This window comes from Amblyomma americanum, chromosome 3, assembly GCF_052857255.1.
Source record: "Amblyomma americanum isolate KBUSLIRL-KWMA chromosome 3, ASM5285725v1, whole genome shotgun sequence".
Classification (NCBI taxonomy): domain Eukaryota; kingdom Metazoa; phylum Arthropoda; class Arachnida; order Ixodida; family Ixodidae; genus Amblyomma; species Amblyomma americanum.
The window spans coordinates 124,989,768-125,009,121 of NC_135499.1; the positions used below are offsets into that span (position 1 = coordinate 124,989,768).

At 43.3% G+C, this 19,354-nt stretch overlaps 1 protein-coding gene across 5 annotated transcripts in view; it reads right to left on the bottom strand.

Annotated features, from left to right (window-relative positions):
- Positions 1-371: 371 nt before the first annotated feature.
- Positions 372-19,354, bottom strand: part of LOC144124882 (calcitonin gene-related peptide type 1 receptor-like) — a 91,007-nt gene continuing 72,024 nt past the window's right edge. For 2 of the 5 annotated variants that reach the window (XM_077657816.1, XM_077657815.1), the window contains exons 3-18: positions 18,883-19,018; positions 17,675-17,785; positions 15,325-15,410; positions 13,670-13,832; positions 13,466-13,585; positions 12,422-12,528; positions 11,295-11,386; positions 9,562-9,688; positions 9,275-9,428; positions 8,994-9,060; positions 8,247-8,313; positions 7,733-7,818; positions 6,691-6,823; positions 6,191-6,232; positions 5,848-5,937; positions 4,357-4,632 (exon numbers count right to left, since the gene is read on the bottom strand). In XM_077657816.1, the coding sequence (XP_077513942.1) occupies positions 4,495-4,632; positions 5,848-5,937; positions 6,191-6,232; positions 6,691-6,823; positions 7,733-7,818; positions 8,247-8,313; positions 8,994-9,060; positions 9,275-9,428; positions 9,562-9,688; positions 11,295-11,386; positions 12,422-12,528; positions 13,466-13,585; positions 13,670-13,832; positions 15,325-15,410; positions 17,675-17,785; positions 18,883-19,018 (1,719 nt within the window). In that variant the 3' untranslated portion in view covers positions 4,357-4,494. Of the gene's footprint in view, positions 683-1,355; positions 5,720-5,847; positions 5,938-6,190; positions 6,233-6,690; positions 6,824-7,732; positions 7,819-8,246; positions 8,314-8,993; positions 9,061-9,274; positions 9,429-9,561; positions 9,689-11,294; positions 11,387-12,421; positions 12,529-13,465; positions 13,586-13,669; positions 13,833-15,324; positions 15,411-17,674; positions 17,786-18,882; positions 19,019-19,354 lie in introns of those variants that run through there. The other 3 variants (XM_077657817.1, XM_077657818.1, XM_077657819.1) reach the window with 3 other exon arrangements.

The window sequence follows — 19,354 nt, forward strand, 5'->3', positions numbered from 1 at the left end:
TGTACTGAGCGTCTGTATTGAAAACCTGGCAAACCAAAGTGCGAACATGAATTTTGTTAGATGAGTGCTTTGTTTCCAGCGCCTTTCACTCTCTGCTACTCGTTTCTTTGTGTATTGTCAGCGCTAATCTAATTCACTTCTAAAAAGATGACGTCTGCTTGAGAACTACATGCATTACAACCGTCCTAATTATTCTTATTTTTTTGTTGAATGGGCGCCAATCACATCGTATTTGGCGCCTAAAAGATGCAAAAGTTCATAAAGAGAAACAAAAATTGACACAAAGGAAACAAAGGTATTATTGTTAGATTAGGCGAGGTCGTGAGCCGGTAGTGGCCATGTTAAAAACAGAAACACAAAATCGCTGAAATCCTTGTACTCTGGAATTTCGGCACCAAAGTTCTTTATTTTGGTAACTAGTACGGGTGTAGCACATTCGACGATGACGCATTAGCCATGGTGAGATATGTTTCCACACAGTCAGTATGCATGTGAGTGCCGCATCAGAGCGTCCTTGAATCTACGATGGTTGTACCAGCCGCATTAAAAAAAAACACTCATGAATCGTCGGAAAACACCCTACAAAAAGCCTGTATGTTTTTTTGTTTCACAGCATGGTCTGCTGAAGATGATTTGGCGACAGGGACGGGCTTCTGCCGTCAGATGGGCGTCTTGGCAGAAACTGTAAAAAAAAACAGCTACTCTGTAAGCGGCGGTTTCAGAAACTTGAAAACATGTAAGCAGCAAAGCTTCCGTGTATTTGAAGTATTTTGCTTAGTACCGCGCGATAATTGTACGACTTTGTAAGGCACAAGATATAGCACACCCCTAATGGCAATTGAAATATCGCAGTACAGCATTAAAGTGTTGATTGCCCAAAAGTCTTTGGACTTTACGGTACTGATCTTTATAATGATTGAGCGGCTCTACACAAACTGTCGTAGCATATTTTCTGCGCCATATATTTAAACAAGTGTCGGAGTTAGTTTTTTGCCTCAATTCAACAGCCTAAGTAAATGTGTTCGTACACTTGAGTGGTAGTTATCACAAGTTCACACCTTTTGCGCCGAAAAGCAGGATTTTCTTTCGCGTTTATAGGGTGTAAAATCCCAGTGGGATAAGAATCTGGTTACACTCCTTCCTAATCTGACCCGAAATTAAGTACAGATAGGGGAATAAGAGACAAGCTTTTAGACAATTTTGCAAACGGAAAGGGGCCAGACCACGTGCAGGACGGGATGGCGGTTGTTATCGTGCGGTTTCAGTCACAAAGGCAAAGTGCAGGTCATGCAAGGGCTATTAGCCGGAGTGAAAGTCCAACGACTGCTCTCCAACAAAAAGATAGATGCCAGCGTGATCTTTCATATTTTATTGCACACATGCAGCAAAGCACGTAGTGATACAATCAGTATGAAACTTGTGTGCTTAACCGCGACCAGCAATAATTTAAAAATTCAGCTCGGATGGCCCCTCGAGTTCTCTCCAGTACAGCAAATTCAGAGCACTGTTATGTCAAATATACACAGATTCACAGAACGCCACTGTTTTCTGCGACAGGTGCTCACTCCTTCACGTTTGATAACAAGCGCAAGAACAGCCACAACAGCCAATATCGAGTATTAGTATGAACAGCGAAACGACGCAGTTACTACCACACAGCGAAACTAAGCTACACATTTGGCACACAACTCGTGGAGAAATCTGCGGACACATTGTTTGTATCTTAAACAAGGACATTTTAAATACGCGTATATTACACTGCTTATGGGTATCACAAGGGCATGGCACACAAGACACAAGAACGCACCGTGAACCCTCGTTAATGAAAAAGTTTTCTGTTTTAAATCCTGCGCAATTTATACACTAGGGAGCTCTGAACCGCAGCTTAACCATTTGATAAAGGCTAGTACAACTGTCTCGCAGAGCACTGGTTGTTGTTTCTTGCGAGAAGAGCAAACATTTTTCAAGCCCTCGCACTGACATTTCGGCAACCCGTTGCGTCCCTATGCTGCGCCTGAAGAGCTCTCATACCTTTACCTTCGCTCTGCAGATAACCCTGTGCATATCTTCAGTTTGTTTTTGCGAGCCGCTGTATTGGGGGAAAAACTACTCGCCTTTTTTACTGCAATTAGCGCGCGATAAAAGGCCACAACCCAAACAGCTTTTTGAGAAAAAAAAACGTGAAAGTTGTTTGTGAATGCCTGGTATAGAAATTATTTTTTTCACCAAGAGGATCATATAATCTCGCTAACTCCTCGTCTTTTGTATACATTTAAAAACCACACCCTTTCAAGACAGCAAAACTTCGAAACATTATCCATTAAAGCTGCTAATTCGACGTAACCTGCCTTAAAGAATATTGCTTTAAGTAGCATGAACTAGCATTTATGTGCCTCAGGTTAGTCTCTGGCTCAGTAGAATGCGTTGTTTGTTTGCTCGCGTGGCTATAATTGCACGCACCCAGTTTTCGGCTACGAGGCAGACTAAACGGTCGTTTCAAGGATAGTTCGGACCTCCTTTGACATCTTTCGGCTCCTAAAGTAGCTTACAAAGAACTAGACACATTCTGCGATTTTTCCCGCAGGTTAATGCCGAAGAGTTCGAAGCAAAGCCTGAAACGCTGAAATAAATGCCCTTCACAGTTTTCATTCCTAGGCACGCGTTGTGCGCGTCGATATGGCAAGCTGCGGTTCTCAAATTAACTTCTTTCAGTCTCCTTTTCCTGCCCTTAGGTTTCTGAATGTCATGGTCATGTAACGTAATGCTAAGTAGTAATTGAAAAAATTGTTTTGTTTTTTTAACGTCGTTCACGTTTTGGTCTGTTCAATTGATTTCATTTAACAAAGGTCTACGGTACGTATACATATTTTATCTTCCACCCGTACCTCAAAGGCGCTGAAAATGGCGTCAGAAAGAAAATAAACTTGTTTTGAATGTCGCATGCTACTGGTCAATAGTAATTTCTATTTACATTTCACTCACTTCGCATGAAGGGCTGGCTCTGAACAATCCTTTCGATGCAGCTAGTACTTCTAATGCAGGAAGGTAGTCGATAAAGCGCATGCCTTAGAAAACAGATGTTGATTTAGCAGACGCCATATATTATAGGCATCAGAGATGATTATTCAGGACAAGGGTTTTAAAGACATGAATTTTACAGGAAGTAGGACTAGCGGCGACAAGGGAGGAGGATTTCTTCAAGTGGGTGACTGACAGCAATAAGAGCAGGAGACTTCTCCGGTCCCTGCGTGAAAACAGCTTACATGATTTCCTTTAATTAGTACACAGTGACCAAATTATGTCTTTATGGCAAGTGTACGACATAAAAATATATGATAAGACAATACACAAGGGGATTTATTGAACGTGTAGAGAATCTTATTTTGAAAATTTGTCAGAGGTACGCCAGCGCTATCAGTGCAGGTGGAGTGTACAGTAAGGCAGACAAATAAGTAGGTGATATATCCCAATATTTAAATGACTGATTAAGTAACATAAGGAATCAGACTTGTTATAAATTGTTTGAGGAGGGAAGATTTTATTGGGACATAGAAAGCAGCTAACGTCGAAGGCAAGCCCAGCGTGTGAAATTTCTTTTCGACATTTTTTTCAAAATATTGAACATCAGTAAAACGAACTTAAAGCTTGTTGAGTAGACTTTCCTACGTTGTATAGTTATAAAATGACGTCGCTAGCGTTCCTAGTGCAGCAATTACAGATGACGGATGTGTACTTTATGAAGTATATGCAGATAACGCGATTTCGGTGTCAATAGTAAGCGCAGCGACACCATTTCATAAATACGAACCGCGGGAAAGTCAACTAAGCGAGATTTCAAATTCGTGATTTTGACGTTGTATATTTCGAACCACAAAGACGGTAAAGAGAATTGTAACCTTGAGCTCACCTTCGATGTTCACGGGCTTCAATCTCAAAATGTAATGTTCTCCTGTATTAAAAAAATTTATTAGATAATTTAGTTAATCTTTGAGCTATGTCACGTACATATGTCCGCATCGGTGTGTAATCAACGCACAGAGATCACGGAAATGTATATCGCGAAATTTTTCAATAAAAATTTGTAAACATTATAAGAATCACCCCGCATGTACAGTCTTTACTGAAGAGTCTTATCAGAAAATTATGCGAAACACATAGAAGGAAAATATTTTGCATCGGACATCAGAGATAAAGAAATTCAAATTAATGTGCTAAAGCGAACAGCTCCTGTTGTGTTTTTTTAAGGAATTTTGTATTTTGTACACTTTCGACTATATGACTTAGGAAAATGATTCTAATGTCATCGTACTGTCACCAAAAAAAATGCACGTTTATGGTAGCAAAGCACATAATCGCAAAAAAACTGAGGGCTTCCATGTTCAGCGCCAGTGAGGTTGAGTTGATGAAACAGGTTACTAAACCAAAGGTGTCATCACAAGATGTCAAGCTGCCTCTCCAGTCGAAATACACACGCATCAGAAATAACACACTCGATCATAAGAGAAGCACTTTTATACGACTGTAAATGCGCCATTTGGCAGGTACGATGGAAAGGAAATGCGCCTCACTTGAATGGGGAGAGGCTTGAACTTGGGGTAGGGAAATATTGGGATTCAAGCAGTGATAACGGGGCTGTAAGAGGAAGGGTTGTCATAAGCATGGAATGTCACATTGCAATGTTACCATACCGGTCGGGTTTTGTAGCGCCAGCTTCAAACACGATGCATAACATGCCAAAAACAAACTGAAGCCTTATGGCTTTCTTTAAGAGTAGCTCAAAGACAGTTGTTACCAATGTCGGTACACAGCTAAGGTCAAAGTGCTAGGAAAATACGCTTTTCTACAGTGAAGTAAAGAAGCTAGTGACAGAAGCGTGCAATTGAATACAAGAGAAGAAAATTTTTCGCCTGAATATATTACAAAGCTATCTTCTAAAGGACGTTTTGGTATTAAACAAAAGCAAGTAACGCACAATGCAAACATTTTCTTTCTTCTGAAACCAAACTTTAGTTTTGTAAGAGCTTGTAAGCAGCATATATGTAGCACAACGATTTGCTTTAAAAAACAAGTAATGAATTCATACATATATAGGCAGCATCTGCGACATTTTTTGTTAATGCGAGTAGTGGTCCATATAAAGGCAACTTTTTTAAGGTGATTTAATGCTCATGCTACTTTGTCACATCGCCAGAGAAGGTGTGAGCAGAGGTGGGTAGGAAGATGCAGTGCAGGGAAAAAACTCAAGATGCTTAACAGGAAACTACAGCACACATTCACGCATGTTATGAGGTTGCAGTGTCTAAGCAAAAAGCAATACAAAAATACACAGGTTTATTCACTTTACATGAACTAGTCATGGTGCTGCTGGGATGCTCAGAGAGAGTCGCATCGAAAGGCACTCTAGTGCTGAATAAACCTACGCGCAAGACATTATACCCTGCGTGCCGAAGATATAGAGCCCATGGATGGGTCGATCACACTGGACAAAAAACAGATCTCAAATAGGCGCATATGGCAGCATAACGTAACGAGACTGTACATACTTTTATGTGTCACTTGAAAAAAAACAACATCAGAACACCGCGATGAAAAGAAAAACAGGCATTCCTCTTTACAGCCTGGAAGCCACGAGATATGGTACGCACAGGTAGAATGTCGGAATACACTGTGACAGTTTTGAAAAAATGCGGAGCTCTCGTCCCCTTTACAGAGGTGGAAGCTTTTCGGGAGGCATGAGGGAGCACAAACAAGAATATCACTGTTAGCACAAAGGTCCTCAGTGGAGGATGACATTCAAATGACACTGACGCACTTGTATTTGGGCGGAGGTTTCCGAAAGCGACTTACACTGATGCTGGTATTCGCATAAGACATCCGGCGGCCCTCGTTTCGGAACCACGGAGTCTGCGACAGGGTTTTCCGCAGGACGCCCAGAACCTGGCGAGAGATTTGCATGGCGCAGGAACTTGGGCTTATTATTCCGCTGCAAATTTCTGCTACAGCATGTGAAGAATATTACTTAGAACACTGCTTTGTTCCTAAAATGTTTCATCTCTAGCCATTTTTTTGTCAGTAAAGCTTTATAACACGAAACCCATAGACCTAACACATGGTTTTAGGTGGTGTTAGGTGTACCATTTTGCCATGAGAGCTCACATTACAGCTAGCAGGAGCTGCTATTAGTGCTCACCTCTCCATTGAAGAAGCAAAAAAGAAGTGCGACGCAGAGGCCCTGGAAGAAAAAAGAAATTATTTGAACACACTGATGGCAATCTTTTATTAAGTTATTCATCTATAAATACGAACGTTTGCAATGGAATGAAAATGCGCATGCAGAAGGCTTCGAAAGAGTCGTTAGTGATGATTTATTTATTTTCAAAAAACATAACACAGATTCAGGCCTGCCTGAGCCAAAGAAGGCTTCGGGCTTATTTTAAATTTAATCCACCTAGGGTGCTTCCCCTAAACATTTGACCAAGTCGTTAGAAATTTAATGTGTCTGCGCCTTTATAGTGAGGCAATACGCCACATCGCTATATTAAAACCGTAAAGCCAAATTTACGCCAGGAGAGAGTGCAAACATTGTCCTCTGGCAGATTATGTGACCATGTTCTTTTTCGCGTAATTTCTGGTAAGGAATGAAGCTTCTACTGAAATGCGGCGTTGTAGTGGAAGCGAGTGCTACTTTACCTGTAGGGATGTTACCAGCGCCGATATGATCTCGTATGCGAGGAGTATGGAACCCTTGTCGGGTCTGAATGGCGTCACAACATAGTGCAAGCCCAAGAGAGGCAGCAAGATTACAGTGGCCCTCACGGCTTTCCTGTTGGGAAGAAATCAATCGTCAAGTAAAAAATATTCTGAAATAAGTTCAATTATTTAAACACACTTTTTCTTATGAATGCTCAGTAAATTTTTTTATCTAACGGCTCTTACCTTTTTCGTATTTCTAATAGGAAGAAAACATCATCAGTTGTGTTACATAATAAATACTATGAGAAATCCAGCTGTCTTTCGAGCTCTGTTAATTTCGGGATTTTATTTTCGTTTTGTATGCAGACAAGGATGCACCGGATAAAGTTTCTGCTTCACCTAATCGAAGAGGAGCGCAGGGCATGGCCAGAGAGACATAAAAGCCTAATTAAAATTCTATTCAATTCTTATCCTATTCGCCTTTCTTGATTGGTTGAAATGACCCGACACCTACACTAACGCTATGATCTGCCAGTCATCGCCGCGAGTGTTATGGTTCGAACACAATCGGCAAAAAAATGTTTTTGAAATTAGCGCTAGTAACGACAACTGCACCCATTAGTCGAGGTCCCGTTGTTAATGTTTAATACTCCAGTGAGCAGCGGTAGGTTTAACAAAAAACGCGACACTAAGCCTTTGACAGTGTGGCTTAGAATAACAAGATGATTAAGGCCGCCTTTCATGCGAACATAATAAAAGAAATGCTCCACTCTTCAACCTTAAGCGCAAGATTGTGTCCTTTTTAAACAAAACATGGCCATATTGCGATAATCCTTCATCATCTATACCTGATCATAAAATGTGGACAGTTCTAAAATCCTCCCCATACATGAATAATACTTAGTGAATAGGTGTCATAGCTTCCATAGGACACATTATTATCATTGTGTGCTTGGTATTTTTTTGTGCATTAGTTTATCTGTTTTGGTTTGGATACCAAACTACGCACTGTAAAGCAGAAGAGTCCGTTCAACCTTACCTTGTGCTTTCATTGTCGGGAGAGTTGACGGCTCGAAGCTTAGTGACCAGTACTCGGACAATGTTCACGAGGAATGCGAAGCTTAGCTGTGGATGTAAAAGACAAGAAAGCGCTCAAAAACTAATCAGCGCAGGTTGACTTGTTATGCCGGGCTATGCAATAACTGTGTGCAGACAGTAAATCTTCATGGCGGTTTCAGAAATACTTTGAGGCATCTAAGGCACACGGTCCTCACTTCCCGCAAAATCATTTTTTTGCTCATGTCCTGTACTGCACCAAAGAAATGAAGGCAAGTGAACAAGCCGATTCGTGCACACTAAGTGCGGACGCCTAATGTAAAAAAGAGAACAAAAGAGGTGTTAGAGTTTAGTAGAATATTAGCTATCAATAAGGTGATTCCATATTCTAATTTTTTGACAAGACATCCCATTAGTAACGTAGCCTGGTCTAATTCATCTCCAGATGCATGCTATGTGACATCGTTTCAAGTAGATGAGAGGGAAAAAAAGCTAACCAGTATTGAGAAGCAAACAGGAACGCTTAGTATGTATGTGTACCAGACGTCGTGTTCCACCCAGCACCTGCAGGGCATGAAAGAAGCAAATTATTTATTTCGCGTATACACACAGCCTATGTCGCAAATTTTTTTCACAGGGACAAGACGGGATGAACGATGTTCACGAGGGCACAAGTGCGAGACTGACTGAAAGCATCTCCAGAAGCTTATGCACAGGCCTCGCTGTGTAGTTCATGAACGCTTTTGGACCCGAGACCAAAGGCTGGGTCTTGTGAAATCCCCGTCAAGTTACTCACTTTTACAGCAACCAATGAATGGTTGAACCTCCGCATTGTTGCTGCAATCACTTTGTGTCAAATTACACGCTTTGGCTATTGAACCGCTGCTCACTTGAGTCGCTTGTATTTAAAACATCTCCATTTTTGTTTATCCCTGAAATAGTGCACGCAGTGCAGTCCGCGGTCTGTGATACGACAGCGGGCTGCCTCTAGTGCTGTGTTCGGAGATGTCCATTCAATAAACATGACGCATGCATACGATGGCTGCTCCACTAATTATAAAATATTGTACGCGAACTGGCAGCGGCTAATTTTGCAAAGAAGACTCAGCGGCAATATTCACTACTATCTCCATGAGTAAAAAGCAGCGTAGTTAAGTGTTTCGTAAATCACTGCCGGTTAATCAGACACTAATTTTCGGGCAAAGGGTAGGCGACGCGAAATGAGGTAATCGACAAACACTCACATTTTCGATGCTTCTGGATCTAAGCCACGCATGACTGAGTAGCCCGTTATTGGAAGCAACGGAAAACCTGTAAAAAGAAGGGTTTGATAAAAGAGCGCGTATATAACATCTGCAGAATGAAGTTGGGGTCATTTGAAACGCACCAATAACGTTATAGCAGCTAACCGCCACCAGTAATGGTAGCGCTACCTACCTGATTCACTGGCTGAGGTTCTGTTGCGCCCTATTTTCAAACGGGCTTCTCGAGTGGCCGCTAAGCGATCCGCGCATGTGGCACTCACCCCAACCGATGAGCAGGAACCACTTGAGGATCTTGTCCTCGGCGATGAAGGCGAGCACGAGAAGCGTGTGCAGGTACAGACCCTCGCAGAACATCCACAGGTAGTTGCACAGCAGAAAGTACTGCGTCACTACGTGCAGCGCTTGGCACCAATTCTGCAACATCGCACAAGAGACGGCTAAGAGTTGAAAAATTATTGGACTGGGCGATATTTTTTTTTTTCACTTGACGCCCGGGCGCCTGGATTAGCAGATCACTGATTGGAATCACCCTTGCATGAGCTCTTACCGGATTCTCGGCGATCACGTGTGGCTGAGCGATGATATGAATGTACCAGAGAATCCAGCAAATGTTGTTGACGATGAAAGATGTGAACAAATTTTTGTGAATCGTGATTCGCCTGCAGCGAAGTGACCTGCAAAGGAAAGATCTCTTAGGGGCAACTAATAGGCGCTTTTGAAGGTTTGCAATCATGTAAGCTAGAGCGTGGCTAATAACACGAAACAATTTGGGCTCTTTGAAGTCATTCCCATTTTCTTGTAGTATACATCAAAGCATGTTTATCTTTAGAGCAGGTCATTTTGTTAATATGAATTTACCTACACCAGCAAGCTTTCAACTAGTGAGCAACATTATGAATAACTTCAATAAATGCAATAGCTATAATACTTTTACCATGCTTAGCTCTATGCGAAAGATATCTGCGGAAAGAGACAAATATTGCAACATACACTTAAATAACATAAACATAAAATGCATCCGAAGCGTCAATGTATGATTTTACAAACATATTCACACCTACATGTTGCCGCTCGGTATTTCAGCAACCAGTTCCGGGCGCATTTGAAAATACTGTGCAATGTGCCTTCTGTTATTCTATAGCCTACCATACCAGACGCAGCCTGAGTAGTTCTTCTTCAGAACGGAGTGAGCTCATGCGGCCATCATGGAGTTACATATGACTACCGAATCAGTAGTACAAACTGAAGGCTCCAAACTCGCCTCACGCTGCAAGAACTGTTTGCTACGGACATGCCGAGCAGAGATTATGCACAAAAATATAAATTAACGACGAAATTCTGCCGAGACAAGCGTGTTTGATTTTACTTCTTTTTGGATACATGTTTCTCAGTGACGATGCACGCAGTTTACGGTGATCGCCGAATTTTCATTGGATATTCGAAAGATAGTTTGCTAGTTTTCAATGATATAAGCCCGCTCACGTACATTCGTGCCAGGTTCACGAATCTCACTTTCTCTATCCCAGCCAGCGCGACGTTTCTTACTTAGGTTCGGCGGGAAGATCGGAACGACAAGTACCTTGCATTAAGACAGAATTTTTTTATCACATCCAGGCGGTAACTGGCAGCCCAACCGAAGGAGAAAAAAAATTGTAACGATAACGAGACGCGCGGCGGTCGGCTTTCATCGGCAAGAATGTTGTGACTTTCTGCAGTGGCGTATTTAGGCTCCAAGAAATTTTTTTTTTCATGGAGTTCACGCACATCCCTGCGAACATTTCGGTCAGAGTAGATAATTCCGAATACGTGATCAGAATCTCGGGAGTGGAAACTAATCACGTCGCGCGGACAGGCATTCGACAACTTTGCCTGTGTGGCGAGGCGGAAAATGGTAATACCGTACGCTGGCGGCGACAAAAAAATACTAATAAAGATTATAAAGCAAAAAGAGAACTTCGCACTAGTCCTGGAAAAGCATGCGTTATATTTATGCTGTTCGGTGCGGTGGAAGGCGCCATTTTTTCTTTCTTTGTCGGAAGAAAATTAGGTCACTTTAAAGGTGATGTTTTATTTATTTCTAAGCTGAATGCAACAGTTTTTATTTTGCTGTTTATTTATTTATGCTTTTTCAAGTACAAACGGTTCATTTTTTTTGCGGTTGCGTTTCGACGTGATTCCGGCTGGGGGTGACCAATCCTACATGCTACCGGTACTCTACTGATTGCATTTAAAACGAACCAATGTTTCTTACGGATTAATAATGTTAAAGCAGTGACTTACCTGAAGTAACAAAATATGAAAAGGGACAGCACCAGAGCGACCAATGATATTGAGTATCCTGTGACGTATAATGAGTTGACCAAGTTCCGAAACTGAAAGCAAATATGCCAAAGGGAATGCATACTTTCGCCAGCTGCCACAATATACAAGGAATAGGGAACAAAACTTGAACCATCAGGAAAGTTATCTCAGCCATGCACTAATATGCAAAGGCTTTCCTTTTGTCGAATTTCGAACTTTGCAATCACTTTTCATTTTGTCTATATTTATTCAGCAGGTCTGAAAATTGAACTCGAGGATGTCAACCAGATGTAGAAGTAGGACTAAGCCCAACCCCAGTCTCTACATACCGAGGGTACTAATATCATTTGGAAGTTGTCATTTTTCCCCACACTGCATTTCACAAACTGTCAGCAAATTGTCACCGCGTTTACATTCAACCCAACGCGCATGCTTTTACTAAGAAACAAGTAAGTGATGCGACAAAACTTCGCTTCTAACAAAAGAAAAAAATTATGATATGCTTGTCATTCTGTTCAATGCTCAAACCTAGAAAATATTTCGAGGTGGAGTTATGAACATGCTCAATATGAGCTCCGCCCCTTACGAGTTGTATTGCAATCTTAAAACGCACTAGAATGCGAGTAGCGTGTGCTTATGACGCTAAATATTATGCACCTTCGTCGTGAGACCGACCTTGCGTATCGTTATTATAAGGGACACGTTTAGAAAGTGTTGACCTACACTCTTCGTTAGCACCCTGCTCCACGCTTGTTTAATGCTGCTAAAACACTGCACAAATGCTAACTACAATGTTGGAATTCTGAAGGGATGAAAACTTCTTATTCAGTGCGTCTCAGTAATAGTGTCAAGAGATGCTAAAACAATGCTAGCGGCATAAATGATAGGAAAGTTGAAGAATGGTCGAGGTGATAAGAGCAAGAAAAGATCTTGAACGCACAGTAGGAATAAGGAGAAGGTAAGAGAGGTAAATATTTCTTTGTGTTACATATTTCTCTGGGCCGAATACCCCAGCATCACCACGTAATAAAATCGTCGATGAAAGAGAGCAGCTGAGTTTCTTGCGTTTTCAAATCAACCACCCTGCCGTCTGTAGAAACACTCACCTGGAGGTCGTGAGTGTCCACACATGCTGTGTAATTGGACCAGACGAGACCGGTGACAGGGTGACGGAACCAGGTGCCGTTAGATGTACACAATTTGTGCGCTTGCCCTTTCCGGGAAAAAAAGGAGGAATAACGCATACAAGTTACACCAGTGCATGGTTTTTGCCTTTACCCAACCGCGGCCGATGTACGCACAGGATTGAACCCATTTATTCGCGTCAAGGAGCCCTAAGCCGTAATCACTAAGCCATCATGAACATACGACACGGCAGCCGTACGCCGACGTAAAAATGCGGTTTATAGCGTCTTGACGATTTTCTTTTTTATGTTGGTTTAACGTCCCAAAGCGACTCAGGCTATGAGGGAGGACGGAGATAACTGCTCCGGAAATTTCGACCACCTGGGGTTCTTTAACGTGCACTCACATCGCACAGTGCACGGGCCTCCAGAATTTCGGCTGCATCGTGATTCAGCCGCCGCGGCCGGGATCGAACCCGCGTCTTTCATGACAACTGTCGAGCACCATGCATAACCACTGAGCCACCACGGCGGGATTCGTGACGATATTCGTACTCGCAAACTTTACACAAAGCGAAAGCGTGCTGCCTGATGATTTTGGCTTGGTGCCTGGTGGTGGTTAGCGTCGTTTGTTAACTTTAGCGGCCAGCTTGCGCATTGCGACCGCGGAAGGAGTGTCCAGCACAATTTCAATTTTTTTTTCTAACTAGAAGCTTCATATGATATACTAGACTAAATTTCATCACCTACATTTCTTTTCAGAGAAGAATAAGAGATTAGTTGGAGGCTTTAAATTGAAGCGCGTTCAGATTTTGGGCGTCTTTGGTTTCTTAAGAGTTGAATAAGAGATACGTAAAGTTTTGTTAATACAAAAAATTGGAAACAGGCTAAAGCTTCCTTAAAAAACAACTTAGATATTCTCCTTAAAGCACGTGTTAGCACATTTGTTCCTTCGTCAGTAGCCAATCATGATATCATCAATGACGCAGCACAGCGCGGGGGGGGGGGGGGGGGGGGGGCACTCACTGGATGAGAGGAATCCGGCCACAAACTGCGGACAGGGAGCGTGCACCGTCAGTCCAGGAGGCGTATCGTCCCAGCAGTTCCAGCCGTCCCACGTGCGCGGACACAACGAGTGGTTGTCACCTGCCAGAACGCGAGGTGAAGAAGACTGCACGCTCACCACCGAGCGCGCGGCCGGTGCGCTGTGCGAAGCGCTCGCGTTCTTACTTGTTTCCGCCAGTGGCTTCAGCAGCACGTGTTCGAGGCAGTGCTTGAAGTGGCCGATTTTCTCCTGCCACATCCAGTTCTCTCCTCGCGCCGAGCTCTGCTCCCAGGGTACGTACTCGCCGATGTCCTGAGCAATGCCGTGGAGCAACTTGAGCTCGGGCTCCTGGAATGACCAACGCCGTTGTTGTGTGGTGGTGGCCAGTTACGAAAAATATATGCTAAAAGAACGCGGTTTGTGCCGCGGCCCGCAACCGTACAAAAGAAACGCAATGATGCGAGAGTATAATAATCATGGTCATGAAGGGTGAAAAACAAATTACGGTACGGGGGAGGCCGTTGTGAGAATTCTTCACACTAGGCGATAGGGGTTAGAGACGTGCGTAGAGATGGGTTTTCGACGCTTTCGTTTACACTAAGGCTGTAGAGAGGAGTGTTTCGCGTAAGATGGTACACTCGTTTATTGGAAGTATTTCGAAGCAACAGGTAGGACGCGCCCAGCGTCTACGCATTGTTCTTTGCACTCGGAAAATGGATGCAAAGTATGATGTGTCTGAGTCCTGTAAGCTTTTCGCATGCCACAAAAACTGAAAAAAAAGTAGTGGAAGTTAGCGAAAACTAAGAAATAACGCTAGGGGCGACACTTTAGATTTCGCTTCAAGCTTTTGGGGAGGTCAACCCTGGTACTCGAACCACAACGAGCGGAGAGCGAAAAGAAAAGCTAGTCGACACACACTGCCCAAAAATGTGGAATGGAAAGTCCGACAGGAGGCGGGGTTTGAGAGGGCAGGTGTTTGCCTTCCTGTCCTGCCCGCAAAAATACATTGGGAAGCTACCATTGTTTAGTTAGCCACCCGTGCCCTGTCTACGGCACACACGCGGAGGAACGACGCCGTCAAAAAAAATTCTCCGCCAACACTGCCTCAGTGTTCGACTTGAGCGCGTTAGCTACGGGTGCCTCAAGTGTTTACATCGGTGTGCTTGCCAAACATAGAGAATACCAAATTAAAACATCCACGTATGTTTGATTTTCGAAAACATAACTTCTAATACAAAAGCAGCGGAATCTACCTCATGAATTTTGCACTATAATTACTATATTAACGTACCAAAGCGACTGATGCTATGAGGGACGCCGGAGTGAAGGGCTCCGGAAATTTTGTATTACAGCCACCTTCATTATATCCTGCATGCTTCCTCGTTATATTAGTTAATAATTTTTTTAAACGCGTGCATGACAGCACCACGAATCGGCTTACAGCATCCGGAATCCCCTGCAATAATGGCTCGGCCGTAATGACCGTCTGAACGTCCTCGAAATGCCCGGTTTGGGGGAGGAAAGGTCTTCGTTGTGAATATCACACATAGTTTGGGCTTCGTATCAATTAGTAATTTTGGCCCTCTTTAAAATGCCAAGTCATTTGACACCACTTTGAACATTCTGCGTCAAATGAGTGGCCCCCAAATTTTATGCAAATGGTGCTCCCAAGGGGGGGGGGGGGGGGATTCTCTTTTCTATTGCCGCTTTACTGCCACATATAAACAGATCGAAAGTATAGGTACCGACAGAGGCACCTAATCTTAGCTCTTAAATATTAGCTATTCTAAGAGGCATCATATCTAAAAAACAGGATCAGGAGCTTCTAGCAGCTTCTTACGTGATACGGTGAACTTGTGCAGGCGCTGTAGTTTCCCGTCTCACCCTGCCAGGAGCGGTTCATGAGGCAGCGGTACTTCGCTGTACCTGCAACATTTAAGAAAAGAAACAATGCCGTTCACAGATCCTCAAGACTAAAACATGTCTTTACTGAAGAAACAAACACTAATGCCGGTTATGTGTGATGCATGTTGCGACTCTTTCCTGCTAAAGCTGAAATGTTCTGTACCACCGTTGCTGGCTATCTGGAAAAAGAATTCACCACACGCCATGCGCGGAGAAAGACAAGTGATGGTGCGCGTTTATGTCTCACTAACCTCACTGGCTTCCTCTTTTCCTCAGCCTTTTAGAATCTCAACAAAGTGGCTTACAATATTGCGACCCTAAGTTATCATGAAACTTCTTCTATTTTTAAACAAGCGCTTATTGTTAGGGCGGTTTTTTCCTTAGTGTCAAAACGTAAACGCGAAGCCAAATGGCAGCACCATGTAAGTGTTTGTTTCTTCACAAAGCGACGGCAGCAAGAAGCAAACAGTGAAGTGAAGGCGTTAAAAGGATCGGCCGCAAAACGCAAAACCAGAAAATGCACTTATAGCGCAGTCTTGGTGCGCGTAATTTAATATATGAGTAGCACTGTCTCATCAGCTTCATCGAAACAATGAAGCCAGAAACTCAGCTGCCTCCAGCCTCGAGAACAGGGAGTGGTCGGCCGTGCTCTGCACAATCTCTAACACCGCCATGTTAAGTGTCCGCAGGCTGTGCTATGCAAACACGTTCCAGGCGAAGCAATAATGTGATTTACTTAACGAGGGTAATTGCTGGTGAACGTTCCTAACCAGGTAAGTGTCGGCATGCCCCCAGATGGCCAGACTTAGAACATTTGCTACTATAGTATCCGAGGAAAAGCTTTTCGTATGAACACATCAAGCAGAAATAAAGCAAAACAAACAAGAAACCAGTAGATGAGGGAGTTGTAAGTTTGATTTCGCCATTAATGCTTCGGCTGCGAGTTTATTCTTTCTCGGACGTCTGCTTTTATAAGCGTATTCTCCCTCCAACCTCGCTTCACGCCCCTTTATCGCGCCGATCTACTTAATTGGCTCGGGAGCCGCCAACTTACGTCTGGTCTTTATCGAGAAGAGAACCGCAAATAGCTGGTAACTTACCTATAAGACACCCTAAATTACGTCCCTCCTTCCCCATGTAATTAAGCTGTGCTGTAAATCTGCACCTGGTTTAAAACAAGAGCCTGTTTTTCCTTACAATTGCGGGAAATTCATGAGTGGAGTGCACTATGATGAATATGGTTGTAATTATTTGTTGTCTGTATAAGGGCTTAACATGCCATAGGTAATTGCTGGACTTTATTTTAGACCTTTCATGATTTCATCGGATAAATACTGGCAACATTGTTAGCCCGTTATGTCCTGTGTTGGAGCTTAATGACCCATTGGAATATTCACTGCAACCTCCCCATTGTTCCCGCATAAAACGTAGATGAATCGTCTCTAGGCGCTGCACAGAATGGCGGCGTCACATAGCCGTCATTGCCTGTTCCTCTACCCAAAACAGTGTAGCCTACGCAAAAATGGTTAAAAAAAACTCATACTTCAATTGAATCAAAGACACATGTTTCTATGAACTCAAATTTTATAAAGTGGGCTCAAATAAAACTGATAACGAGGGAAAAATATAGGTATGAAATTTCCAGTTTTCTTCGAAAATTTAGAAAAAAAACTCTCCTGAAGGCCGTATAGGTCTGCATTCAACAAGCTCAGACAGCTAGTTGAGGATATTTTAACCGATCGCCGGATTCGTTCTGATGAACTGCACACTCTGGAGTGAAGGTGAAAGAGTGGAAACGTCATCTACCACAAAAGTGAAGAATCCGACAGAATTGTTTGTTCACCGTGAGTATTGCAAGCAATCATAGCCAGATGATAGGGTGTACAAAGTACGTTTTGCTTCTTACGCGTCTTGCATCTGTTCCCGTGCAGTCTTTTCGTTTTATCTGAATCGTTTCAAAACAGTGGACACCTGCCGTACACCGCATCATATACGAGCAATTTTCAGAAAGCTGATTTTATTTGACTATAACTTTGGAACGCGGCATTTTTCTAGCTATATTTTGAAACCACATACCACTTCTGCATCTATGTGGCACACATGCGATGGATGAAACAATGCTTTTAAACTGGAAGCAGCTCTCTACTAACAATCGCTCTCTCGGTGCAAACTTTATATCGATTGCACCACTGAGAATAGCACCGTTTCTGCTAGCGCTAGTGCGGCGGAGAACAGCCAATAAGCGTTGGATGTGCAAACAATATGTAACATCTCCTTGCACTGACCGGTGGAATTCACTTCTCCGGGAAGCAGGTCCGGGCATGGGGCTCGAGCAGTGGCTCCCAGTGGGGTCGGCGGCCAGCACTGCCAGCCGTCAAACCTCCAGTCACAGGAAGCTGCCGCAGAAAAAGAAATAGCCCACGCAGGTATTGTAATATTTGGTCTCCCTCTTATGCGAAGGAGCGAAGGAGGCTTGATATGTCTGCTCAAAGTGCATAAGTTATAGCGCAGATATGCGCAGTTGAGACTTTCAAATCTTGGAACTTCAGATAAGGCGAGAGTTGATACTATCTACTGTTGGCTTCCCGGAGTCACATTAATGAGTGCTCTAAGCCTAGTGTCGTTGCTGGTGAGTCCTTTAACGCCTCTCAGGCCCGTCATGTTCATAGAAGAGACGCGCAACCTGCATGCTAGTATTTGCCTTAAGCGTTCAGCGTAGATCAAGTACTTTTCTTAGGATGGAGACTGCACGTACGCGGCTCGTACGTGAAGTGGGCATAAGCACATTGTACATGAATGTCAAGTTATTAGTATGAATTTGTCCCGTGGAAAGGCTTTTGTTCTAGGGGAAGGGTCGAAGAGCTATGGTTCTTATTTTTCTTGGTGTTTTAGAAAACGCCGTGTGGTTTTCGCACTAGCATAGAAGCCGACCTGTTACCGCTTTCTGCAATTTAAGCAAAGTTGTCCCCGGTGAAATACGGAGCTGAAACACCTGTGTATACTTGCTGTTTCTATGCGAAAGCGTAAAAAACAGCATGAGGAGAGCTTCTCACGCTCATATTGCACGAGTATTTCATCACTCCCATTCTTGCCTGTTCATGTTGTTTTTGTGCAATGCATGACGTCATGTATACACTTTATTCCTGTCGCTTGTTTTAACAAGCGAACATCAACCTCCGTGTGCAAACAGTTTTGCTTGGGCAACTCTTGATAAAGTAAACATTATTGTTACTTAATCTCTGCAATTAAGACAAGCAAGCACAAAAGTCTCGAAAAAATTTAAGAAAGGACAAAATCGGGGCCCTTATTTTAGAAGATCTGCATGCAATTTTATTATAACCGCTCTTTTTATTCAAAACTTCACTTTATGTTACAAGAAAACGCAGCGTCTATCACCTGAAGAGCGAATACACTCGGGTAAGCATGAAACCTAGTTCATCAGATCACCAGCTTTCTTGTCATCGACATCAACGCAGGGCAGATTATTTCTCACCGGTGTCGTTGTCGCCGGCGTCAAAGAGTGCGCGCTGCTGGCACTCACGCAGGGCCTTCAGCTGGGCGAACACACGCTCGGTGCGGGTGCCCTGCGCGCTGGTGCTACACCAGGGCAGCAGGCAGGCTGACAGGAGCTGCAGCGAAGACGCGAGCAAAAAAAAAAAAAAACAAACTCCGATCTCTTCAGATCGTCTCATACACGCAAGTTGCACCACGCTTGTCTTTCTGACGGAGTTTAGTCGTGAATGTAACGGAAATATCGATTGCAACAAGCCTGCCTATTGCTTCTCCTTTTTTAGTTGTTTGCTTTCTTTAGTTTTGTTTTCTGTCAAACTCGTGCAGCGCAGACACTTACCAACCGCGTTGAATATAGACTGTGTATATAGCTCCTTTCTCTATGTAAACGCATGTTGTAAATGCCGCGTGAAAAACAAAATCCGTTATAGCTGAGCGCTGTACAGCGCCAGTCA